Raw genomic sequence first — 27,574 nt, 5'->3', positions numbered from 1 at the left:
GTGCTTTTTTTTCCTAAGCATACTGCCATGAGCCATTGTGTCTGGTTGTGAAGAAAGAGCCTGAGGGAAGTGTTCTATAAAATGACCAAAACTCTTGACTTTGCTTTGGTTTTGCCTCTGTAAAATAGCTGTGGATGCTGAGTGTGGCCCTTTGTGTCACAATATGTTTTTTCCTACATCCTTTCCTCAAATCTGTTCTGCTTTGCAAGCTTCTGTAAAAAGATATGCTGAAAGTTACACCCTGATTTTGCTACATAGATTAAATCTGTTGTTTGTGAGGGTTGGTGTTTATCAGCAGATCTGTGGGCAGTTACAAAAATTGCACCTAACAACTTAGTTTTGTCCAACTTTAATTTTAGTCTAACTTTGTTTTCATTTTTCCATTAATAGGCATACAGTGTAGACGGTCTTGCCTGGATTCTGTAAAATAAAAATAAATGTTTATGTCTGCTCCTCACAAACAGGAGTAAGGAATTAAAATCAATGAATGTGCTTGAATTTCATGAAGTCTTTGACAAATACCCTGCCAGCTATTACTAAAGAAATGTAGATAATAAGCATTGGAAGTTCTTCCAAAAGTTGCCCTGACAATTGGGCCATGATGTAGCAGATGTGCAGAAGGTACTGCTTTCTGCATAGCAAAAAAAATGGATGCATGTATAAAAGTATCTTTTGGTGTCTGTCACCAGTGGTTTTCACATTTTTTTTTTTTTTCCTCCAGTAGCCTTGACAAGATGGTGAATGAGGAAGTGATAAAATTACCTTGAGCATGGAATTGCCCAGATTAGCTGTGGCTGATAAAGGCTTGTGAGGTCTCAGTAAGGCTGGATGAGCGTGGTGCAGTTGAAATTCAGTAATCAGAAAGTGAAGGTTATGTGCATCAGAAGAAATGTTCTAAACCAAATGAAATCACGTTTGGGAAACTGGAGACAGTGCCAGACAATGATGACATGTAGAACTATAAAGAAGGCTGCTGCTTAGCAGCTGTGTGCATTTACCTTATTACCTGATGCAAAGAACTACTTAGCAAAAATTTACCTAGTGGTGATAATACTTCGCTTTAAAAAATACTTCAGTGTTTAAACCAGTCGGTTTAATGTGGTTTAAGAAGAAACGTCTGCTCTGAGAGTTTCCTTCCAGAGCTTTGTTACCATCTGGTTTGATATTTTTGCATGTTTCTTTTAACTGGGACTAGTTCTCAGGGACTTGGTACTGCACTAAATGGCCCATTTTCAGTCTTCCTGGCTGTTCATAAACTTCCACAAAATTTACCACAATTGTATTTCTTTTTCAAATGTGTATATATATATATATACAAATGTGTGTGTATATATATATATATATATATATATATATATATATATAAAAGACTCTACGTGATGAATTGACATGATACTTATTTTTATGATGATACTTCATGTTCACACGTACTAAAAGACCATTGCTTATTAATTCATTCTGTTTGTTGTGGTTTGCATTTGCTCGTTACCTACCAAGCACTCAGTCTGAGTTAGATCAAAATGCCATAGTGTGTTTTCCATGAACCTGATGATAGCTGACACAGTTTGAATGTACTCCAGCTGCAGTACGTCACTAGGTATTTCTGAATCTCTGCCACAGGTGGCATCATGTGAAGAGCAGTGAAAAGGGGACATTCCTTCAGACTTGCCCCCCAAGTGATAGAGCTCAGAGAAACCTGAAAGAAGACATTCTTCAAAGTGTACAAACACCGAACTGTTTGAATATATTGCCAGAATAATTATTTTCCTTCATACACTACTACTTAATTTTGAAATAGTTTTCAATATAATTGGCTTCACTTTTTTAAACTTTATTGGAGTTAAATTCAAATTGCTCTTTCTCCTACAGGGTGCTGATAGGCCTAATCCTGTTTATTATATTGGTGCAGACTGCCCTAACACAAGCATTGTGATTATGCATTTCCCTTTCATTTTTCACTGTTGGCCTTGCAGCCTGTCAGGGAAATCATTGCAGAGCAACAACTATAAGTCTGTATAAATGATAAAGAAATATATCATCTGTAGGGGCACACAGCCTTTGTTTATGTATTCAGTAATCCTTGATAACAAAGAGAAAAATATTTATGACTCTATTAATCCTATTAAGCCAAGAATAAAGAATTTCCTACTGTCATTAATGCCAACTCTCTGCACTGCTGCACACACAATTTAGCATGTATAATCCCTACCTTCTTACCCATGTCTAGAGTTGCTTAAAGGCTTAGGGTAAGATATCATTGCTTCTGTTTTTGTTGCACACTGTGAATGCAAAATGTTTTGTTGAGACAGAGAGCTTCTTTGACAGGTGTTAGTTAAAATACAAAATCATTGAGCATTTGCTTAAAAATCCTTTCTGTGCCAGTCGTTCACCAGTTGTGTTTCTGTCCCTTCAGATTCTTCCCAGCACACCCCTTCAGAAACAAGTGAGGATCCTGAGGTCGAGGTCACCATTGAAGGTTAGTCATCCAGTTCCTTTATTTCAGTCCATTGGACATTTTTAAGTCAAAAAAAATGCTGTACCCATGCCTATATTAGCGCTGAATAAATAGGATTATGAACCAGCCTTTGGCTGCAGTTTGCACTGTGCACTGCTTTTAAACATCCCTATTCCAGTTGTTTGATAAGAAAAACTACAGCATGCTGAATCATATTGGACTTCATGGGCCAGTCTGGAAATAATGCCTGATAGAGGTGTGTTTTTCATATATTTTTCAAGTATTAATAATACAGAGTACTCATTATTTAACAGCCATTAATTTAGATTTTTAAAAGCTTTTATAATGTTCATTCTGAAGAGCATGTTCTTTTCTAAGCACATAGTAGTTATATCCAATTTCTAGTTACCACTAGATTCTGTGAAGAATTGCACCATAGCAGAAGTGATGTTTTACAGTTGGTGTTAAGTGAAGCTTCAATTTACATGTCTGATACTGATAACTACGAGATAAAAACCTTTACATTTACCATTCCCCTTTTTCATCAGCAGTATAGCTGCAATGAAAATAGTACTAAAGCCACTAACCAGTATCCAAGTTTCTTTCATGGTAGGGTTTTGGTTGGAAGTGAGCTGTATTTCTTATATTTGTGAGTTACATGTTCTGTAATTGCATTAAAACACTTCTCAGATTGACTTTGGCATTGCTTGCTTTTGGAATAGGTAAAATGAAGACCACCAGATTAGCAATTTAGAAATTAGGCAATGCATTTTAGGAGAGAGTTCTTGCTTGTTGGGATTCCTTTTATCTTTTTATAATACGGGAATGAGAAAATTCTTACATTACTTTAACAAAAGAGGTAGGTAGAATAGTCACTAAATTCTGTGTCTATGTAAATGCCTTTACCACAAAGTAATACAACTGTATAGGTGCAAGAGATGCCAGTATGTAATGTTATACTTCCTAAGTCAACTATGTGCCTGGTGACCTGGGCATGAGCTATTCTGGATGGGAAATGAACATCTTTGTCTGATGTAACCATTTATTTTGTCTAAGAACGGAAGTACTGGTAATTGATCAGTTTTCTTAAAGTCGTGAATTAGCAGAGAAACTAGTATTTTGGATTGGGAACTAACTGGCTGAGTAGCACCTCACTAAAAATGAGTGAGGGTTGCAGGTCTGCACTCCACCTACTTGTATATGTTTGAGATAGGGCAGACCTTCTGTTAGATGAATTTCAGTTAAGTACCTCAGTTGTATCTTGATCTGAAATTATTTTTAGCACCTTTAAGCTCTTCAAGATCAAACTTAGGTATTGTGTTTCAAGACTTACTAGTGGAAGGTTACTTACAATTAGATACAAAATCTAGTCTGTCTACACAATATATTTCCTGTTTTTTCTTGCTGTCGTATAGTCATTTTGTGATCATGATATGACTAATTGCATTTCAGAACACAATATTGTTTTCCTTGGGAAGTGCAAAAGAAGCCTTGATTTTTTGCTTTGTTCTGCTGTGTGCTCCTGTGCTTTACACAGATTGTTCTTACGCAGGCCAGTAGCTTTCTAAAGTTACTCAGATCAGTTATTTGTTGCAAAATTTGAAGCTCTTATCAATGATCGATGCTTGCAGATCTTGAAATTCAAACAGTTCCAACATTGCTTGTCAGTTTTCTGAATGTTAAAACAGTGGTATCTTCATGCTTCTTTCAGATGATGAAGACTACTCGCCCCCTAACAAGAAACCGAAAAACACTGAGTCAGCAAATGAAACTGCCAATACTGGGAGAAGAAAAGTGAGAGAATTCAATTTTGGTAAGATAGAAATTAAAGGTTATTTCTTCTCTCAGTTTTGCTTTGTGAAAAGGTGTTAGATACTTTCATAGTGGCAGAATAAGACACCCATGCATATATTCATTTGAGAGCCCAGGGCTATTTTGTAGATGGATTGCAGCAGTATAAACATCTTTAGGCTACCTCTGTTGATTTTCATTAGTCAAAGTGACCTCCAAATACAGACACTGCAAATAATTTAATAAAAATAACTCCAGATCTTTATCAGCTGATTTCTTGGGCAAGAAAATCAGACCAAATTCACTAGTGTACTCAGCTCTGGCAGGCTTTAGATCAGGAGCCTGTCTAGCTGGACTTTCTTGATACATGGTGTGAACAATGAAGATGTGCTGAGACGAGCCACTCTTGAGAAAGCAACCAGTGACTCCATTATGCTGAGTAGCATGCCTTCATCCTTGTGGATATACAAAAAGTTGAGGTGGGTTTGGTAGTGTTCTTCCATGATACCTTATGTAGAGTTCTTACTGTAGAAAGACATCCACACGCTGCAGTTTTTCCTGCTGTAAGGTACTTTCCATGTGATTTGTCACAGTCCTCTACCTCTCCTTTATTTTCTTGATTTGGGTTGGTATCTAGGCAGATATCCCTTGAGTCTGTATACTTCTGTAAGGTTCTGCACAATCAGGAATATGCCATTTGGCACAGTGTTTAAGATGATGATTAGGAATGCTGGGATTTGGGGTCAATTGAGAAATCTCCATAGAATCTCTTGCAACATCTGTTTTGTGTGAAACATGCTATTTCATGCTAATTTCAGTGAAAATGGGAAAAAAAAAAAAAAAAAAGAAAAGAAAAAAAAGAAAAGAAAAGAAAAGAGCTGTATTCTCAAAAGATCATTGATGTGAATAGGCAATTCCCCATGTAGCATCAGTTAGCTTTGGTTGGATCAGGAGAACACAGTGGCAAAGTTCGAGAAGGAAATTGAGCAGCTAATACCACAGAAGCTTTTGCTAGAATCTATTCCCTTAGTAGAAAACAGCATCTAAGCTTGGCAGGCCAGCAGTATTTGAAAAGAATAAACAGTGAGGTTGACTAGACATGGAGAGCAAAGGTAGAAAAATATTTGGGTGATAAAAGCTTGAGTGGACCTTGCATTGTTGGAACACCACAGAATGAACGTGGGAAGCTTTGGAGGAATAGACTGCTGTATACAGACTTGCTACACTGAAAAAAAGGAGCAACTGTTGGTGGTTTTAGTGCTGGCATTTGGACATCTCAGAGGATTTTGCATCTTTGTCTAATGAAGTCTCAGACAATTCAGTTGGACAGGAGGAAGGTGGTGTTTAATTACACCGTGAGTAGCTGCAGAATGACAACGGCATGTGCACTCAGCAGACTGGGAAGGAGGTACAGATGCTTGAGAGAGTAGTCTGTCTTATCTGATCAGAGCTTTCAGTATTTTACATAACATTGATGAGTTCCAGATGTCTGATAACTGTGAGCTGGAGACATTTCCTGTATGTCTTGATTGAGCCAGAGATCAGGTACCCCAAGAGGCCAGAGAAGCAGGGTGAATGATTTGCTGTGCTCTTGGTTTCATGCAAACAGGAAGCTGGTGGAAAACAAGATAATTGTAACCAGAGGGAGGATGAAAAGTGTCTGGTAAGATGCTTGGTGGAAATTGATGATCTTTAGGAAGGAAGGTTGGATTTCAAAAATATTTCTGAACCAACCACTAAAAGTTAAAAATATCTTTGCTGAAAGGAACTGTCATTGTCAGTAAAAATATCTTCCCACAACATTTTTGCTTTCTGGGAGATTCAATCAAAAGCTCAGAAGCTTAAAGACCCAAAGCGTCAGTGCAGTTGTGTCATAGCATTTTAGGGGAAAAATAAGTCCCCATAGCTGTTGTCTCAAGGTGATGTCTATGACACTGATGGAAACTGCGTGTAGCTCTTCCCCATGCTGACATGCTGTTGAATATGGATTTTCTTAGACTACAGCATGCTTCAGGTGGCTGCCTGGTGGCCATTTTATTTCTCCATGGCATGTTGATGGGAGCAGGAATGTGCTCGGTATCTGAGTCTGATTTTGCGGGCACTGTGCGGGTTGTCCCCAGTCTGTTGGATGTTACCTGGAGCCTGTCTCCATGTAGCAGAGTGTGGGCTAAACTGAACAGACTGTGGGCAGGCTGGGGAAATTGTCGGGATTGTTATTTCCTTAGGGTGTTGTTCCAAGGTCTCAGAAGGTATTTACAGGGATAGAAGGAAACCACTACCTATCTAGGTAGCTGCAGAATACCTAAACTACTTGGCAGAGTATTTACCAAAACAGAATGTGAGCTTAGGTTTGAGGTAGGTCTTCAGCCTTCCTATGTGGGCATGAATTATGTGACAAAATGTTTCTACAGTAATTGGTCCAAATCCAAGGGGTTAATGATGCTGACAATTTGATTAAAAACAATCCCAGCTGTCTGATAGCCCTTCCGAATTTTGAAACGACTCTGCAGCCTAATATGGCAATTTACTCATAAAATACAGAAGTACCTAAAAGATCAGTGCGCTGATCAAAATGTGAGCCAGATGATATTTTTTTCAGTTGCTTATTTTTTCTGTATCCAGCATTCTGAGTAAGCATGCCCATATTGAAATATATTTGATTATTAATCTCTGTAAGGTTTATGTTGAAGAGAGAAAGGCATGGCGGTAGTTGATTGAAAAGATCCACATGGAATATTTGGACAGTGATTGTAAGATTTGATAACTGAAAAAAAATGAACCCTTGACAACTTAATGGCTCACATAAGAGTGCTCTCTTGTGCGTGCTAATGAGCAAAGGGAGACAAGGCTGGATGGGAGCAGCCTCTCCTAATACTGCAGTAATAACCAATATTCAAAACAACATAATTTAAATACATGTATATAGCTGTTTTGCAATACAGCATTACATTCTTTCTGGCTGTTCTCCCTCTTAAGAAAACCAGACTGAATTTTAGAGTAGGGCTTTTGCTGAGTCAGACTCAGACCTTGATGAACTTGAAGGGAGCTCAACTCTGTGACAGTTTCTCCCTGGGTTGCAATCTAGAGTTGTGTAAGTGCCTTTCAAAACCCTTGTCCTGGGACTGTCTGTGTGTGTTCACCAGCTCTGTGCAGTGGAGCAGGGTTTCCCCTTCAGCCCAGTAAATTCAGTATGGTCAAAGTGACACTGGAGTAGAGAATATTGTGCTGGAGACATTTAACAGCTAAGAATCTGTGCACTACGGAGTAGCAGTAGAAAGGGTAGCAGAAGCAATTATGTCAATTTATCTACAAGCATGCAATATTAAAATACAAACAGGTTAGTTTATGTAAATGATCTGCTAGATAACTAGAATAAAGAGTTTATATGGATGCAAGGCAGCATGCCAAAACAGTCTTTCCTTAGGTCTTATTCTTGCCCACATCTGAGGTATGCTGTCCTCTTGATGTCTACAAAATTACATTTAAAAACTTCAGGCTTAAAAATGGTGATCAAAGTTGTATACATTGGTCTGAGAACGAATATTTAAAATTCTTTTGATATGGACTCAAAATTCCTCCATTTCATCTGATAGAAGAGCTTTTTGACAACAGGAACTGTAGTAGGTTGAATGGCCTCATATTTTGACCTCTGCAGTTACTAGACTCAAATCTTCGGTGTAAGAAATAAGCTGCAGGTAAACTTGCTTATTAACTCATTTTTAAAGGCCAGCAAGCATCTGGTACCATCTACAAAAGACTTGTGGCATTTTCCTTAAAGCATAGAGATGATACAAAAAAACTGTGAAAATGTGTGCTCTCTGTCACAGGCAGAAAATAAGATGTTAAAATATTGCCAATTAATCCAGTTCTCCAGGGAATACACAGTTGAAGTAGGGTAACTTCTGCCTTGCAACCTGCATCTTCAGATCCCACTTCAGAAGTAGGAATTATGTGGATGTCTTGCAAAATCAGGATTTGGGGAAATGCTGGATTAAGGAAGAGGATGGCATGATGCCTCCTGATCCATATAGTTGTACAGATTAACACAAAAGATGATCATGTACTCGCTGTAAGCTTTATTAAGCTTTTCAGGCCCTGGCTTTGGACAGCTATCACCAGCAGCTCAAATTGACTTTTCCCCTGATGGTAGTGAGGGCTGCATCAAAGAGAAACCAGTTTTGGACAGACTTTAGCCTGGGTTATGTCCTTTTACGGTTTTTAAACTTGACTTTACATCTGCACAAGTTTGGGAGGCAATCTAAAACATTTTAATCTGTGCTTTTTCTTTCAGAATGTATCAATATATTTTGAGGTATAGGCTATACCATACTCCCCAGGCATCTGTGTGCAAGTGAGCAATAAAAACAGTGTGTATTTCAGTTAGTAGTTAGAGATTTAACAAGATTCTCAGTTTCATCTGTGGTATGACATGTTCTCTTCTTTTCTTTGCAGAGAAATGGAATGCTCGAATTACAGACTTGAGAAAGCAAGTTGAAGAACTGTTTGAGAAAAAATATGGTATGTGTTATGCTCCTTTCCAAACAATTGCCTCTAGTCCTTTGACACTGGAAACCACAGCATTTTGGCATGCATCTTGTTCTCTCTGCAGTGGACCAGGATTGACAGCACCAAAGGGTTAAATGATAGAAGGCTTAAGACTGGGAGCAGGAGCTTTTTGATGAGCAGAGTAATTTTGAAATTGGGTGACTGTGTTTGGCATCTTAGTGCAAAACTTGATTTCATTTTTCAGTTGTGCTCAATTCCCTGGAGTTTCCATGTGCTCATGTCTTGGGCACGCACGTTTGAGAGAGTTGGCATTTTTCCTGTAATTACATTGAGTTCTTAAGTGAAATAATCTTAGGAAATGTCTTTGGGGAGAGGTTACCAATGATTGATTGTTGCTTTCTGATTGATTGATTTGCAGTGAAGCAGCAATTACATTTTAGTGGTTCCTGGAGAGAAAAAGAAACACGCGTGTTAGACTCTGGAATGTCTCCAGTTGTTGCACCTAGACATATTTTGTGACCACATGTCACAGAGTAAAACAGCATTAGTAAAAATTTCAAAATATATAGTATAGTGGTGCTCCTCCGGCATCGGAAGTGGAGGCATCCTTGGGACGGAGCTTACAATATGTTAGAGCCATTAGATGTTTCAGGTGTGACTATTAGCTGACATTTAAATAGCCCCCTGAAAGCAACTCATACCAAATAAAAGCAGCTCAGAATCTGATTCACAGTATTTATTTACTTATTTCTTTTGAAAGGAGCATCATTGAATTCTGAGAATTGCTTTAATTTTGGTTTTGTTGTTTACACATAGCCAGTCTAGAAATCTGTCTAGTCTATTGAAAGAGCTATTCCTGACTTTCTGTAGAAGGTCATACAGTATTAAACCACCCCCTTTTTCCCTGTGGATAACAACACATAATTAATTCATAAACCAATTCCATATCTGATTCTAGTTCTTTCTAATTGTATAGGCATGCAATTTCCTATTTCCTGACATGAGTTATGGATGTCCAGAATTCTCAGAGTGCTTCTCTTGAAAATACACTAATTTTGGTGTTTAGATGTAAACTAATGTTATTACTTTTTATGGCGTAAATACAAAAGAGAATCTCACAAATATAGGCAAATTTATAAAAATGAAATCTATATCCAAAGAGATTTCTAAGCAAAAACTTGTAAATCCAAAACAGAATCACAGAATCGTCTTGGTTGGAAGAGACCTCAATATCATCGAGTCCAACCTCTGACCTAACACTAACAAGTCCTCCACTAAACCATATCGCTAAGTTCAACATCTAAACGTCTTTTAAAGACCTCCATGGATGGTGACTCCACCACTTTGTCTCAGTGTAAACTGTATTGCTGATTGTGTTCCTTGTTTGAATAGTATTTGCTAAAACATTTCCTGGTTTAGGTGAAATAGACTCTCACTTGTAAAAACAAAAAACAAAACAAAACAAAAAAACGTTGTTAGGTATTTATTTAAATGGGATTTTTGTTACTCTGAAGCTCTGGAATGGTCTAGATTTTAGTGTTGTACTTGATTTTTTCCCCCTGGCCAGTTGTTGTTCACAAACACTTCTTTCCATCTGAAACTCGGCTGCTGGATTTGTTACACTTTTTACTACTCACCACAACAGCCTCCAGGGCTGCAGGTTTTGTTTGAATTTCTTGGAAGAGGTATATGACTGCAATAAAAATCTACTTTAGTGAAGGACTAGTACGATACACAACAGCTCATTCGGTGATTGTCCTGTCTCTGACAGTCATGTTTGGACAGGTTTTCTTAGTCTGTTTGCTAAGAGACATTTTCAAGTCATGTCCTTCTCTTTGTACATATATATTCTGTCTCTAGTTTTGGCCGTGGTATACGTAGCAGTTGGAGTCAAGTCTGGTTGAAACACAATTGTCAGAGTTTTACCAATTTTTATATGTAATGCTCATCAGAATATAAGACAAAGATTCATACGGTATCTTCAAAGCTTCCCTTTTTAGAATCACAGAATCACAGAATCATCAAGGTCGGAAGAGACCTCCAAGATCATCTGATCCAATACCCCCTACCACCAATGTCACCACTAAACCATGTCCCCAGGCACCATGTCCAACCTTTCCTTGAACACCCCCAGGAACGGTGACTCCACTCCCTGGGCAACCCATCCCAGTGCCTGACTGCTCTTTCTGAGCAGAAATGTCTCATCATTTCCAGCCTGAACCTCCCCTGGCACAACCTGAGGCCATTCCCTTTGGTCCTATCACCAGTTATCTGAGGAGAGGCTGACCCCCAGCTCCCCACACTTTCCTTTCAGGCAGTTGCAGAGAGCAATGAGGCCTCCCCGGAGCCTCCTCTTCCCCAGATCAAACACCCCCAGTTCCCTCAGCCGCTCCTCACAGGACTTGTGCTCCAGAACCTTCACCAGCCTCATAGCCCTGCTCTGGACGAGCTGTAAGGCCTCAGTGTCCTTGCAGTGTGGGGCCCAAAGCTGAACACATCACTCGAGGTGCTTATGTGATGAACACACCTAGAACCAGTCTGTTTCCACACGGTGGAAAGGGTGTTATCCAAACACCTTTAAAACCTAAATTGTTCGATTGCTTTTAAGAATCTGGGAGTTAACGTGAGCATTTTGCATATACCAGTGTCTGAACCACTGGCTATTTGCCATGCGTGGCTTGAAGAACTGCCTCCAGTAGTTTCAGAAATCGTGCCACATCACTGTGTTCTGGTTTGGCCTAACTCAGGTCACTTCACTTGGTGTTTAACATTGTGATCAGAGGTTAGACCTCATCTGGACTGTCCTTCAGTGCCTTGCAGAATGTCCAGTGTGAGAACATTTCTGTATGTGGGGTTTCACAGTGCGGGATCAGTATGGGGAGCACAGCCCATGTCTGCTCCTTGCCCTTGCTGGCTTCTCCCTGTAGGAGCCTGGCCTGCCCCAAGAGCTGGGAGAGCTGGAGGAGCTGAATTAGACACCTGGAATAAATTGCTGGAAACTTAGTTATGACCGCACTGTCCTTGTTAATTTACAAATCCTTGAGAAGCTTTTTTATTGCTTCAGTTGGCTGAATATCTTGCAGTGCTGGTGAAATCAGTGCGCTCTTCTTGTGAGCTTTAAAGGCCGAATGCTGCCCCTCAGATCCATAATTGCATTCAACAAGTTGCATTGAGGGCACCTCTTTGATCTGTTAAAATATTTTCTTCTTCAAGTCATTTCTTGTATTTAATTTCCATAGCAAAACAACAGAACGTAGCACACTGTTTGCGGACCGGTCAGATGCTAATAAAGAATTCTTCTTGCATGGCCTACAAAATTAACTTACTCTTATGAGTCTAAAGAAATTAGCCCTCAGTATTTGCAAACCATCCTGCTGTTCTCCAAGGTTTGCCAGCATGATAGGTATATTAATGTGATTAAGGTCCTCATAACTTAAAGAAATACATTGATTATTTTTTTTCTCCAGCTGTGTGTGAATCTGTTGTTTGCTTTTCATTTGCTCCAAAGACATACTTTTCTGGGTGGTGTTAGAGGTGTACTGTTGAATTGATTGGTGATTTCGTGCATTTCTAAAACACACCAAAGCTTTAGGAATTTACTCAAAAGAATGGATGTGTGCCCCCTCCCAGGCATCGATGACATTTGTAAACCATTAAACATAACAAATAATGATAACGAGAGCTAATGAACTGAAACATGTTTGATGTATAATTAAGTCTAGATAATTTCATATTTTAAATCATGTTTTTAAACAAAACTAAAATACTATGAAACTTCACTCTAACAAATGCCATGTCTTATTAAATGTTTACAGAGTAAATGCAAAAGAAGAAATCTGCATATGCATGCATATGTATACAGGTCTCCACCTTCTCTGCTGTGACTTAGAGTGATTTGCTTGGGGGGAGGGAGAACACAAATATGAATGTTTTCATGTTTAAAAGTGCTGAGAGGTTGATTGCCTGTCTGCTAATTCTAATGTTTTTCAGAGTGGTATCAAGCTTGGATAGAGCCGCAAGCTAGTCTAATGATTTGATTGTCCTTTTCTCTTAAAGCTCAAGCTATAAAAGCTAAAGGTCCGGTGTCTATCCCATACCCACTCTTCCAGTCACACGTGGAAGACCTGTATGTGGAAGGGCTGCCAGAAGGAATTCCCTTCCGAAGGCCATCCACGTACGGCATTCCCCGTCTTGAGAGGATACTTCTAGCGAAGGAGCGAATCCGGTTTGTGATTAAAAAGTAAGGAATTTGGCATTTTTGTCCCTTTTTTACATGTTGGTTTCTTCAGGGTCTGCTTTACTTCATTTTGTCTTCAACCAAACTGATTTCCACAGAGGTGTTCTACTGCCGCGCTGATGGGTATTTTTCATTTCAGATTGATTTGTTGATAAATTCAGCTTCTCACATCACCAGAGCACCACAGTGGTGACTAAGATCTGCATAGATCTCTTCAGCATTACAGACTTTTATCATATCATGGGCAGATCTCTTTGTAATAATTTAATCTCAATGGCTGTAATGTGTGTTGAAAGCCATTGACCTTGGCACATGTTAGGCTATCTGAGGATCCTGGCCTACATTTCAGCTTGTGCTTTTATTTGTCTCTTGCTGAAATGGTATAGATGTGTCTATGGTGTTATCCATATATAGTATCACCCAGGACAGGCTTGAGGCCAAAACAGCAACAGGTTCTTATGATTTAGTTGCGTGTGTCCCTTTGGGGTTGTCTTGATCAGATAGCTGCTGTGAGGGGAGGCCTCAGATGTGCTTAGAGACTGTTTGCCTGCCCTATGGCCCTGGCAATGTATCATCTGTCTTTAAAGTGAGGATGTGAGACACAGAAGATGTTCTGGGCTTCTTTCTTTCTCCTCATCTCTGGCCTCAGTGTCTTTTCTAGAAGAACCCTGACATTACTTGCTAGAAAGACAGATGGGATTTGAAGGGAGCCTGAACCTATTGTGAATTCAGGATACACATGGAGAAACGGTAGAGATGCTGAGTGCTGGGTCTCAGAGCTGCAGAGCACTTCCAGATGTTAGCAATGTGGGTTCCACTTTGGTAGGCTGATCCGCAGATTTGGCAGCGCATGGATATTTATCTTTTGCAATTTGTTGCTTCACTTTAGGCAGATGTGTTGTTTCACACCACAGATGGGCATTTACAGTTTAAATGAAGCTACTGTGAATAACAGCTGACATTTTTCTTTTGTGCAGGGGTGTAGTGCCTAATCCAAGAGCTTTTGAAGTGGATAGGAATCTGCTGATTGCAGTGGTTGGGCTCAGCATCAGTGGAAGTGACAGCCTGTGCATGCCACCTTTAGCACTGATGGTAGTTTTTGACATCTGAGAAGTTACATGTTCAGTTTCTGTCATCCTAAAGCTTGCAGATAATCAGAAAAGAGGGAGAGGTGTAGATCTACCTTTTGTCTCACCTAAAATCAGACACTATGCCTACATTTTAATATTAATGTAATACTAACACTGGCTCTTGTCAAATTTCTCTTAGTTGCTAACAATAACTCATTTATGTTGTTCATCAGTCTTGCAATCTGTGGTAACCAGAATAGCTCAAAAACTAGTTCATCGCTGTGAGAGATGTCAGAATTTCAAAATTTGTCTTTATTCTAGTGTGGGTAAAACCAGATGTATTTGGAAAACAGAAATACCTGTTTTTATGTTTGTTTTTAATGGTTGAATTTTCAGTTTGGATCTTCGTTTCTGATAGTGGTTTGGCTGGGAAGTGCTTTTAGCCCCAGAGATAATTGTAGTGATACATATGTGTTACCACGAAATATTATGGCTCAGGTGAATATGAGTATCAGGAACGAAAAATGTTTTTGTCAGGAGGGTTCCAACCAGTTTTTATAATACTTAGGTGTTAAGTGGAATTTAGCATCATGAATCTTGACATCCCTTGTTTGTTGGTTGTTTTCTTTTTTTCTTTTGATCCTTCAGTGATAACTTGTATTTCGTAGTGTGTTTGCTACAGAGGCTGTAACTGTGGGCTCTAACTTCTGGTTTGTCAAAGTCTGTCACTGTTGAAGCATGTATCTTAAATCTCCTAGGCATGAGCTTTTGAATTCGACAAGAGAAGACGTACCCTTGGACAAACCAGTTGCAGGAGGTAGGTCTTCAAATGTGTGAGTCGAGTACAGGGTGATTTCCTGTTTGTCTGTCAGTCTTAGCGGTGACTACCATCTGCTTTTACTAATAACACACTGCAAGTAATTCCTGGTGTTTTGAATTTTTTTTAGCTACAAAGAAATTGACAGCAATTTTCCAGTAAAATCTTTGGACCCTGGAAATACTTTGGAAATCTAGTAGTTTTTCCCCAATGTTCTTTATTCAAGAGTACAATGCTTTTCTAAGTTAAAATAATTAGACTTAGGATGATATAAAATTTTTCTGATGATGCACCGTCCCAAAATTTATAAATTGGCACATGTTAATCAATGCCATATGTAAAATTTTAAATGTTTATGAGTGGGAACAGGCACGTTTCGGTACCCTGTAATGTGCTTTGATCTGCTGTTTGGAAGTGTTATGTAAAAATTAGGTGTTACTTCTTTTTATTTTGAAAACAGGAATACAGCAAGGAAACCTTTTTCAAGAGTTTAAGAAGAAAATCAGGAAGGTCAAGTTAGGATGTGAAAAGTAACACTGGATATCCAAGAGTTTTTTATCTTTTAAAAATATAATAACTAATGCTAACACTGCCATCTGTTTTGATTCATCTGGCCAGAAAGAAAAATAATGAGCTAAGTGCTAGTCTGTTAAAATATAGAGAAATGCCAATAGTTCCTATAGCTGATACAGTTTAACGGCTAGGGAACTGTCTCTATCATGGAATATTTGCTTACACGTGGTATTTGCCAAAATTAGATTAACTTGAGTGCAGTAATGAATGCACTGGTTCTAGAGACAGAATAGACACGTATATAGTGACTTGCTTGGATGATGGGACTTTGCTTTCTAGTAGTAGCGTAGTGGCAAAGCCACCTGAGTCATTTGCCACCAGCAGGTGCCTGCTCTGAGATGTTTTGTCCACTGAGCACCCATCCAAAGATAACAAAAATGGATGTGTAAAAACAAAACTGCAAGAAAAGGTTTTTGTTCCAGTTGAGCCCACCAGCTCATTTCCCCACAAGCTGGGAAAAAAAAAAAAAAGAGTATGGAAAAAATGAAGTTTTGAAAGAATTGTGCCTTTGCACAGGCAATAATTGGTAAAGTAACTTGCCTGGACTTGATTTGCTCCTCGGTTGTATTTCACTGTCTCTTGGGCTTCAAGGTTTTTTTTTTTAATTGTCCAAGTAAGCCAAGTGTTGAAAGCTCGTATGCGTGAACCAACGGTAACAAATTGCTCCCAACCCCAAAATGCTCACTGGCTGACAACCTCAGCCTGGCTGAACTGTGATTTTTTTAGTAATACCAGAACAACTCAGAGTTCAGACAGGGACACAAGCATGTAAGTGGTGGTATCTGCACTGCTGCAGCACCATTATATTGCATTACATACTCGTAGTCCTCTGTTATAAAAGGCATATCAAGGACTGTACTTAAAATGAACATTGAGGATCTAAATTAAGCAAAGAAATTATGTCTGAAGGATGTCTCTTTAAGATGTGCAGAAATTAAAGCTTTCCTGCAGTATAAGTTAACTTAGTGTTTTCAGTCTTAATAACCTACTGTTCCTTTGAGCACCAAATTTGACTATAAAATAGTAGGTAGGCTAATGATTGAGTCTTAAACTTAACTGTCCTTTTATGTGGGTTTCTGAATTAGCCCTTTTCTCTGTTGTTTTTAATATGGTTATTATGAAGACAAAGCAGGTATGTTACATATCCTGCAAATGCCCTGTAGCTAAGAAAACCAGTGGCAATCCCTTTGGATTGCGGTGTTGTGAGCAGCCCCGTTATTGTGCCTGTCTTCACAAATCTGTATTGATGCTGACATCCACGTGCGACCTCGGCGTTACTTCCGAGAACATCTGTGAAAGCTGCTGACAACATCTCAGGGACCCCACCTCAGCACACAGCAGTTGCCTGACCCTCCTTTCCCTCGGTTTTCTCCCTGTTCGGATCCCCCCTTTCGCAGTAGGTCAGCATCTCCTCAGCCGCGTGCTGCTCCGTGTCTGCACAGCCCCGCTAGCTGTGTCCCCAGCTGAAGGGGAACGGGGTGGGTATGGAAGGCGTGTTTCTGACTGGCAGGAGGAAGATGATTCGCATTTGTGTTCTTGGGGGAAGTAGGCTGGTCAGGAAGGCTCTTAAAATAGCCTTAGCCCCGAAGCCCTGAGAAGACTGATTTGGCTCAGGAAGTGAGCGAAGTGTGAACAGGTGCCTCTGAAGATAACGCAGCGTGGTGCAATGCAGTTATGCAACAGAAGTTGTTGTTTGTGCATGCTAAAAACCAAAGCCACAGCTTGGCAGCTCTCTGGTTTCTTGGTAGAAACAGAGTTACCTGTGCTTTGATCCCAAATGACACATGACAAAACACGAACAAAAGCTGTTACCATTCCTGCTACCAATCAGACAGAAATAACATCATCATGGTGCTCTGTTGGTCTGCTGGAGAACCAAATCTTAAGCATTCAGGTACAAAACTGTGACAAACTCTACTGAAGATGCATATGTACCAACGAATGAACAAAGAAGCTCAAGTGATAAAATGATGAGAAATTGGATTTAAGCTTGCTTTATTTCCCCAGGATATGCTACTCTACTGAGCTGCCACATGCTGGGTTGTGCCTAAATTACGACTTAACTCATGTCTTAAGTAACGTAAGGAAACATTTCAGAGAGTTGGAACTGAGCTGCTTGTCATTCCAAGTTGAGTAACAAAATCACTGGAGTCATTTGGTATAGCTGTTAGGGACCATTTAATAAGCAATGTGCACAAACAATGGGAGAAATAGATGCAGGCAGTTCAGCATGAATGTACAGCAGGGAGCAAGCTGGTGCTGCACCTACTGTAAAAGCTTGCTTAGGGATTTTCAGTGCTTAGTGAAAATTCTATGGAAACAAGTTTTCATACCATATGCTTGCTCAATTCTGCACAGAGTATCAAGATAATGTTTTAGGAGATGAAACTGGCAAAAAAAAATAATCCCATCTACAAAAGGGATTTACAGATTGAAGGCGGATAAAAGCATTGCAGTTTTTGATGCCAATTTGCTGTGTGTGTTTTCTAGCAAGGGCAAGTCTCTGGTTCAGTGGATATTTGTACAGCTTTAATATTCTGTCATTTTTGATAAGCAATTTTCTTAATTGGGGATTGAATCCATACTTCCCCAGCAGAGTATTTTCTGGGTTACCTGATAATGCATCATGGTTACGCCTACTATAAACTATGCAAGTGAAAATAAAACCAAAATAATTAGGGAATGTTATCTTTGTTTTGTGTTACCCTCAAATACAGTGAAAGAGGAGTGGTACGCTAGAATCACCAAGCTGAGGAAGATGGTAGATCAACTCTTCTGTAAGAAGTTTGGTGAGCACAGAATTATTCTTTTCTTTTATGGCTTTGTATTTCTTGAGGGTTGCTTTCATTATTTCCTTTGAATGTCAACATGAATGACACCTTTGATCATCATCTTTTAAAAAAAAATTAAAAAATCCTGGCAGTTGACTGAAAAACAAAAGCATTTACTGTTTATACAAGTTACATTCATAGTAAAAGAAAGATATATAAATCTTAAATGTATAGCTTTTCTAATTGCTTTTAAATCATTACTATTTTTTGGTTGTTGTTTTTGTTTTTGTTTTCCACCTTTGATGGTGAATAAAACAACCATTTACTTATTTATATCCATTGCACTACCATAAAGCTAGTACCAGAACATTTCTGGGTTTGGTGAATTTTTATGGTCTCTCCAAAATAAAAAATGGTCAGCTTCATAAGAACTTGAACAAAATGTTGCATGTTGCTCAACAATAGTTTTAAAAATTTGGATAAAACCACTGCATTATACCCAGGGAAGAATCCATTAACAAAGCGTAGCGCTGTGACTGCTCACTGTCAGCACGCCACAGTGTGATAAATGCTTGTGTTCTTGATGTGCTGAGACTTGGACTCTGTTGGATTTAGGTCTCCTGCATTGTCCCGGGTTCTAAGATCATGCTTGTAATAGCATGGAGATTTTGTGGCTTCTCATAAAGCTAGTTTTGAATAGAGAGATGGCCAAACTGTCCAGTTACTGGTTTGGTTTTGTTCTAACAGCCGAGGCGTTGGGGAGCACCGAGCCTAAAGCTGTTCCATACCAGAAATTTGAGGCCCATCCGACTGACCTCTATGTGGAAGGTCTGCCAGAGAACATTCCCTTTAGGAGTCCATCCTGGTATGGGATCCCTCGCCTTGAAAAAATAATTCAAGTGGGCAACAGAATAAAGTTCGTAATCAAAAGGTAAGCATTAGTTAATACCTAATTTTTTATTTTTTAAAGAGGCCAAACAAACACCATTTATGTAATCAAGCACTCAGTTTCATTAAGTCATGAAACATTCAGTCTTTATTTACTCAACAGGCAATATTAAATATTCTGCATTTTAAAGTGGGTATTTGAAATCCAGCTGAGTCTTCCAAAATATCTTTGTAGCATTTTCACAAGAGCGAAATTCACAATAGTAAAATCGAAACTTTGTATTTCATGTAGTAAAAAAGTATGAATTATTTCTTTAGTGTGAAGCATAGGTAGATTATTTGCTTTGTGTTTGCAGGCCGGAGCTGCTAACCCTCAGTTCAACCGAAGTTATTCAGCCCAGGACAAACACACCAGGTAAGACAGGTGCTGTCTCCAAGTGGCAATGTAAGGGATCGGTGCAGAAATAAATTTGGATCGATACAACATTTTTCAAGAGGTGATCCTTATGTGATAAGTGTCATGACATGCTTTCCATGAGTTTTTAACAGAATAAATAAATCACCATAAAAATGGGTGGATTTCTGAATTGCGGTGCAGTGTGAATAACTAGGATGGATCGTATTCACGGCCCAGGAGAACTAGGGCTGCTATCCTGGTCTGATACCAGGCTTGGGTGTTTGCATTTCGTAGCTCATTTTGTTGGACTTTTTTCAGGCCTCTGTTTGTAAAGAATGTTAATGACTTCTTGAAAGCACAAAGTGCCTTTAAAACATGAAAAGGATCCAGATTAATTTACCTTTTAATTTCCTGAGACAATAGAATGCTCCTTTCTTGCTACAAAAGTGTATAGTCCAAATATATATATATATTTTTACGTGTGGATTGGCTTATAGTAGTAACACAAACTGAGACCCAGGGGTTCATAGGTTTTTCCCCACATATTTCACCGGATAAACAAACTGTGACTTCAAGAAACAATTGTATAGAGTTCTCTGCAAGAAAAAAGGGCAAAGAATATGATTCAATAATTATGTAAGCAATAGTCTTCTTATATAATCACTCAGTATTATGGACTTTGTTTGAATTTTGAGAGGAAGGTTCTTATTCCAAAAGAGGGTAGCTCAGTAGAAAAGACTGTTCAATGTGGAGCAGAAGTATAAGGTAGCATTGAGTTTTGTTTTGTTACCAAAACTCTGTTTATTGTCAAATTTGACAGTATAACTAACACTTTGTCAATAGAATAATAACAGCAGATAAAAGATACAGCAGTAAAAAAGCATCTAATAAAATTCTCTTTTTGAAAGAACTGACATGCAATGGTCATCATTCTTAAAATGCATAAATAAATAAATAAAAATCCAAAAATATGATTGAACATCTCATTCGGAAATAAATGAAAAAAATCTCTTTAGAATTCTTCATGCGTGCTTTCCACAACTCTGAATGGTATTCACTGCTCAGTAACAGTTAATTGCTATTTGTGGATTATGATGAGAAGTAATGAATTATGCCATTTGTCAGTGAAGAAATGCATTTTATTGCTGCTAGAGCATCCTTTGCGCTCTACCTAAGCTACAAATTGTCAGCTCTATCTAGCATTCCTGTAATTGACTACTTGTAGTAGAAGATAGGATTGAAGGTTATTTTTTAAGCTAATTAAAATTTTTAGCGGAGCACTTTTAAAATGTGTCTTCTGTTCTAAAGGGTGTTATTCTTATGCACTGGAATTAATTAATTCTAACTTTGTAAAAGCCACTGGAATGATTCCTTCCTACATCTAAAGGCTCTGAAGCACAAGTTCTCCTACCTAGGATAATGTTTGACATTTCTAACCACATTTAAACAGATTTTCCATTACAAAAAGGGAATTACGTGTATCATTTAAGTTGCCATTGTCATTACTTATTGCATGTCCCTGCCTACTCCTACTTGGTTGTGTTCATAGTTTACAAGTTCTTTTGCTGAAAAATAATGTGTTCAAACCCAGTTCTAGATACACTGGGTAATAGTTTATCCATTTCTTTTTTCAGTGAAAGAAGATTGGAACGTTAGGATCACAAAGCTAAGAAAGCAAGTAGAAGAGATATTTAATATGAAATTTGGTAAGTTAAATGTTAAATTAACTGTCATATAATGCTGCTGTGTTTTAAAACAATTCTGTAAAAAGAGTTTTATTTTTTACTGCACTTATTTAGGCATCAGAAATGTAGTAGGTCAGACAGAATCTTGACTTCTTTTACCTACTTTTTACTAATTCTTCCCTATAACTGATATGAATTACTTTAGAGCAACATCCTAGGCCATAGTTTTTCCGATTGTATGACAGAGATAATTTTCCAATTGTATGACAAATGTACAGAAAGCTTTTGGATGAAGGAATTTCTCAGAAAAACATATTAGATACAGGAGGGTTAGGTAACAGATTTTATCTATCTGTAGCAAAAGGGACAAAGTCCCCACTTGAAAATACTCTACAGAAAATAATAGAAAATCTATTTAAATATTTCAATTGTTGTTTTTTTTTTTGTTATCTCTGAGTAGAAGAGCTTCTGTAAGCCAAGCTTCTTAAAATCACTTGAGATAAAATACCACCCATTTGAGTGTGTAAACTATCAATAAATCTTTATTTTCAGCCCAAGCTCTGGGGATTTCAGAGGCAGTGAAGGTTCCCTATCCTGTATTTGAATCAAACCCCGAGTACTTGTACGTCGAAGGCTTGCCAGAAGGAATCCCCTTCCGGAGTCCCACATGGTTTGGAATTCCACGCCTTGAAAGAATTGTCCGTGGGAGTGGCAAAATCAAATTTGTTGTTAAAAAGTATGTTTGTAATTCAGTTATTTTTACCCCTGATTTTGAAGTTAATTAATTTTCTTCCCAGCAACTTTAGGTTTTAAATGCTAGCTAAGTTCTGTTTCCATGAAACAGGAAGAATATTTTGCACATAAGTTCATCTCATAAAAGGATGTAACTTCCTTATAAAATTTAAATGCATAATTTGTGTGTTCTGTGCATCATGGATCTAGGGAAAAAATTGCCTTGTATCTGGAAGCTTTATTTTTCTTTTTCCTCTTTTTTTTTTTATTTTTTTAAAGTAAACTCAGAAGAAAATTATAGAGTAGAATACGTAGCTTTGTTTTCTAACTTTTTCTTGTTATAGTAGATGGAGAGTCACGCATGCTTCTGGCAGGATTTTATTATAGAGTGATGATTTTTTAAAATTTGAACCTGGTCTAATTCCAATAAATTTGTGATATTTTGCATATGTAATTGATTGAATTGTGTTCTGTTCAATTTTTAGGCCTGAGCTTGTCACTTCCTATTTGCCACCAGGACTGGCTAGTAAAGTAAACACTAAAGGTAAATAATTAAGCATTATTTGCTGCCATCAATTCATAAATACTTTGGGTTGGAAGACTTCTGTGGTTCAAAAACACAGGTGTCACAATCAAAAGGCATTACTTAAGGAGAATTAGCATGGTAGAGTCTAAAACTGCTATTATTTTAAAAGTTACTCGAACTTTTTTTTTTTCTTTTACTTAAGGCTATTTCAGTAGAGAAAATCGAATTTACCCAAGTTCTGCAACATCTATTTTGCTACTAACAGTCTAAAATATGTTCAACTTACAGCTTTTATGTGAAGTAAATAGCAATGAAGATTCATAAAAAAAGAAAAATCTTCTGTTTTCTATAAATAAGAAAATTACTAGCTTCTGAATTTTTGGTAGTAAAAAGTACCAAAGCCTTCCCTCACACTTAAAACCAAAAATATCTCCTGTCCTAAAATAATGAAGTGAAACTTTAGGTGTGATACCTGCCTTGGTTCAAGAGCATTAAACCTGTTTTTTAAGGACATGAGCTTCACTATATTGTTCAGATTTCAGAGCGTAGACTGTACTTAGTACGGACACAGGTTAGTCAGTCTGTTAGGATTTTCAGAATACAGTTTTTTTTTTTTTGTTAGCTTTGCAAGCTATATATCGTAGAATGTGCATTACAGCTTTTACTATATTATTTTCTAGCAATGAGTCCAAAGAGTTTAAAAAGATCACGGAGTCCTGCAAGCAATTCAAAGGTCCCAGAAATAGAAGTTACTGTTGATGAAGGTATGGAAGAAATATTAAATACTCTTCTTATCTTTTTCTGTTCTTCTAATATTCTGTTCTATGTTTTCATACCCTATAATTAACTTCTATGTGCACCTCATGTGGCAAACAGTTTGATTTCAGGGCTGCAGATACATTTCAATATGGAAACAGTTTCATTTCTGAATAATACTGGATTCTGTGCAGATGATGGTTATATAAAATGTTCAAGTTTGACAGCTTGCTTGGGCCTTTTATTCCAAGCAGAGATGTGGGAAATGTTGTCCTGAGCAGAGAAATGACAGATGTGAGCAATTGTATCAAATGCCTAATTACAATCCTTGAAGAAGTTCTAAAAGATTTTTTTTTTTTATTCAGAAGTTAAACTTTCTCTAGTAATCAAGTTTGATTTGTTGTTTTTTTTATGTGATGGCTTACTTCTGATCTCTGTATATAATGTCTTTTTACAGGTCTCAATAAACCACAAACGACAGATGTTCGAACTAATTCTCAAACCAATGGGTCCAATATGAGTTTCAAGCCACGAGGAAGAGAATTTTCTTTTGGTAAATATTGTAGGAATTAGCATGCATACGTTCTATTAACATTGGTATTGAAAATACTGGTGATTTCACATCAGGGATATTTTGAATTCATTCTTTATTCTAAAGGTAAGAAATGACTGAACTACTTATTTTCATGTACATTCAGTTCTCAGTCATCAGGAATAATATGCCTCAGAGATATCCTGGGTGATTTTTGGAGAGTGCTGTACAAATGCATCATGGATCCATTAAAATCTTATTAACCTAAGTTCAGAATCAAATTCTCCAGACTTTTGCTGCTCTGTTATTTCATAGTACTGTGGTCTTGGATTTGTTGTGTGGTGCACAGTACCATGAGGGTGTTTAAAGTGAGCTGAGATCTTACATTGTGCATAAGCTTAATAAGTCCTCCACAAATCTCAAATGCTGAACCTCACTGTGCAGAGAGGGATACATGAGTACACGAGGAGTACGTAGGAACTAGGATGGATCTGAACTAACATCAGTGAGTCATGCTCTGTCAGAGTTGATTTTGCAAGATCAGCTTTAGACCTCTCCAGGGTTGCCAGTTCCAGAAAATCAGTAAAGGCCAGACAGGACTGGAAGTGACATCGAGAAGGGCATGTGTCTTAGGGTTATTACACTGAATGTATGAAGAGTTTTCTGCCACTATTTTGGGTGTTGGTTGAGATGTGTAATTTTTGCCTTGTAAATTTTGATCACTCTGGGATTATTTTCAATTGTAATGACATTACTTTATAAATATTCTTCAAGGACTGATTCACTGCTTGAGTGTTGATTTAATTGTTCCCATTTCCTTCTGACAGAGGCATGGAATGCCAAAATTACTGACCTAAAGCAAAAAGTTGAAAATCTTTTTAATGAAAAATGTGGTAAGTTTATTAATTCCTGTTTACTGGGATGTCTTTCTTATATGCATACAGTTAGGCATATGAGCAATAAGTCCACTTATTTCTTCCAAAGGTCCTACAATCCTTGCATACTTGCATAGTCAGTTTCTCTCATTTTAGTTCATTCTCATGCAGGTTAATTGCAGTTCTGTGTCTCATTTCCACTGGTTATTTTATTTGGGTTTGGAAATGGAGAAGTTGTGGTTTGTATGCTGCTTCTTTAATGACCCAGGGGCACAGTGAATCGACATCCTGCCACATCTTTTTAAGCATTCTTCACCCTGATTATGAATGGGAATTTCTATGACTTCAGCCTCTGCGTGACTTGACATGTTACGGGCGGTATCTGGAGAGGTGTGTGCCCCATTGTATCCCAGTATTTCTTTTAGTACAAGTTGTTTGGAATCTGAAGTCATTAATCTTACCAGTGCAGTTCTTAGAACAAGAGCACTAATGTCACCTGCCACTGGTGCTAGTCTCTAGGAAAGACAGAGGCAGAATATATTGCTTGTAACAAAGTGGAGTACAAAGGATAGTCTTGTATGCAGGCCAAGCCAGCGGCATAAGCTGTCTATAAAAGCTAATATTTTCAACTGCTAATTGTGATCTGATCTACTGCAAGAGAATGAGTTATGTTTGCGACTGTTTTTCTTCCTGCCTACTTATAGCTGTCACCAAAAAAAATCAAAGCCTGCTTCTTCCACCTAACCTAGTATGTATGTGCCAACTATTATATGCTATTTGTACCTGAGGTGTTTTCCACTCTATAAACATATCAGTTGTCTAGCTGGTAGATTAGTGGCTCTGTTGCATTTCAGGGGAAGCGCTGGGGCTGAGTGAACCAGTGAAGGTGCCGTTTGCGTTATTTGAATCCTTCCCAGAGGTTTTCTATGTGGAAGGCCTACCAGAGGGAGTGCCATTCCGACGACCGTCTACTTTTGGAATTCCAAGACTAGAGAAGATCCTGAGAAACAAATCTAAGATAAAATTCATTATTAAAAAGTAAGAGTCCTGCATCTCTTTGATAATCAATTCTTTTAGAAAAGAATTGTAGAATGAAAAATAAACTTAGGATGCCAAGTTACTGAATTACTCTCTCCAGTCTCAAATACACACTGGAATATTTGTAGTAAATGAGCAAATATTCAGAAAGCTCTTGTGGAGGTGGAGTGAGTTACAGTCAGCTCTCTTTGTTCTGACTTGACCTGTTTAGGGAGGAAGAGCAAGTCCAGATTTCTTAGCCCATTTCAGTGCTGACATCACTGTTTTAGTTCCTGTTGACTTACGACTTAGCCAGAGCTAAAATTTATCAGCAATGTACTAAGGGCTGAGAAGTGGAGATTTATACTGGGTGTTATAAGAATTGTTTTATCTAAACCTATCCCAGGTAAGAAATCCATGTGCCCATGTAGAAACAAGCAGGGGAAGTTCTGGAGCCTCTCAGCCGTTGCATTCCTGTCTGTCTGTTTGACCTAGAGAAATAACAGTATTTACGATATCGGTTAGTTCATGTCTTTAAAAAATGAATATTAGAAAATTGCCTTTTCTTTTATGCTGATGAAATGAATGTAATTTTATTGTCACACATGAAATCTTCAATCTGTTTGCAGGCCTGAGATGTTTGAGGCGGCAGTTAAGGAAAGTTCTGCTAAAAGTCCCCAGAGTGAGTTTCACATCTGCTTAATGTCCTAGATAACAGCCTCTTTCAAGGATTGAATACAAATCAAGAATGCTGCTTGGTGTTAATGAATTCCTGAAAGATTCGTTCTATATTGTGGTTGGTTGGTTTTTAACTTGCAAGGAGATTGTTATCCAAGCTGAATTTGAGGCAAAGCCTAAAGTTCTGTGCCACTGGTCCATACCCACAGTAGATCTCTTTCTCTCTATCTCCCTCTCCTCCCCCTCCCCCACCCCCACCCATTTCCAAACTATTGCATTACTTGTTTTTACATAGCTCACTAATTCTTGCATTATTTCATCTTCTGGCATGTCTATGTCTGGTTTTCTGAGCAGCTTTTTGTAATTGAACACCTTAAAAGCATTCAATACATAGCTTATGTTATATAAAGCATGTTACAGTGCTTCCTCTTCAGCAAAAGAATGTGGTATGTCAAAAACCTTGGCTTCTGGATTGCCCTGATGAGATGGGAAAAGCACTTAGCAGCTACCCTTTGAATATAGCTTTAGCAAAAGAGTATTAAAACTGTGTTATCCACAATAAAATTATCATTCCTAATCTGTGCTTTATTGCCTTCCATCAAAATGTAACAGGTGATGTGCAATTCACAGGAGTAGTTCAGCTCTAGAGATAAATTAATTGCTCCTGATACAGAAGTCATTCCAAATGAGAAGTTGTGGTTTTACTCAGCTGGGCAGCCAAGCTCCACCACAACCTCTCTCTCACCCCCTATCCTCAAAGGGAAAGAGGGAGAAAATACAATGCAAAGGGCTCGAGGGTTGAGATGGGGACAGGGAGATCACTCAACAATGGGGGTCCACAGGCTGCAGCTCTTCAAGAAGTGCTCCCACATGGCTCTGTACCACGGGGTCCATCCATCAGAAGCAAACTGCTCCAGCACGGGTCCCCCATGGGCACCTCCTGCCCTCCTTCTGCACTCACCTTGGGGGCTGCAGGTCTGTGTCTCACTCCTCACACTCCCAGCTGCTGTTGCACAGCAGGTTTTTTTTCCCCCTTTCTTAAATGTGCTCTCACAGAGGTGCAGACAACATGGCTTACTGGCTCAGCTCTGATCAGCAGTGGGTCACTTTGGGGCTGGCTGAAACTGGCCCTTATCTGACGTGGGGCAGCTGCTGGGCTCTGCTCAGGGGCCACCCCTGCAGCCCCCTGCTACCACTACCTTGCCATGTAAACCCAATACAGAAGTTTTCCAGGGGTGATGTGCACAGATAGCCAGTAGGAAATTGTC

At 38.5% G+C, this 27,574-nt stretch overlaps 1 protein-coding gene across 2 annotated transcripts in view; it reads left to right on the top strand.

Annotated features, from left to right (window-relative positions):
* Window positions 1-27,574, top strand: part of GTF2I (general transcription factor IIi) — a 72,368-nt gene that overhangs the window by 30,395 nt on the left and 14,399 nt on the right. For both annotated transcript variants that reach the window (XM_032200717.1, XM_032200716.1), the window contains exons 11-26: window positions 2,414-2,476; window positions 4,167-4,268; window positions 8,699-8,764; window positions 12,809-12,992; window positions 14,818-14,876; window positions 18,167-18,238; window positions 18,968-19,151; window positions 19,465-19,523; window positions 21,140-21,211; window positions 21,743-21,926; window positions 22,408-22,466; window positions 23,129-23,212; window positions 23,662-23,757; window positions 24,564-24,629; window positions 25,466-25,649; window positions 26,258-26,310. In XM_032200717.1, coding sequence (XP_032056608.1) covers window positions 2,414-2,476; window positions 4,167-4,268; window positions 8,699-8,764; window positions 12,809-12,992; window positions 14,818-14,876; window positions 18,167-18,238; window positions 18,968-19,151; window positions 19,465-19,523; window positions 21,140-21,211; window positions 21,743-21,926; window positions 22,408-22,466; window positions 23,129-23,212; window positions 23,662-23,757; window positions 24,564-24,629; window positions 25,466-25,649; window positions 26,258-26,310 — 1,587 coding nt within the window. The remainder of the gene's footprint in view (window positions 1-2,413; window positions 2,477-4,166; window positions 4,269-8,698; window positions 8,765-12,808; window positions 12,993-14,817; window positions 14,877-18,166; window positions 18,239-18,967; window positions 19,152-19,464; window positions 19,524-21,139; window positions 21,212-21,742; window positions 21,927-22,407; window positions 22,467-23,128; window positions 23,213-23,661; window positions 23,758-24,563; window positions 24,630-25,465; window positions 25,650-26,257; window positions 26,311-27,574) is intronic.

The sequence above is a fragment of the Aythya fuligula genome, chromosome 20 (assembly GCF_009819795.1).
Source record: "Aythya fuligula isolate bAytFul2 chromosome 20, bAytFul2.pri, whole genome shotgun sequence".
NCBI classification, from domain to species: domain Eukaryota; kingdom Metazoa; phylum Chordata; class Aves; order Anseriformes; family Anatidae; genus Aythya; species Aythya fuligula.
Note: the sequence above shows the minus strand (reverse complement) of the source record. Positions and strands in the feature narration are given on the sequence as shown.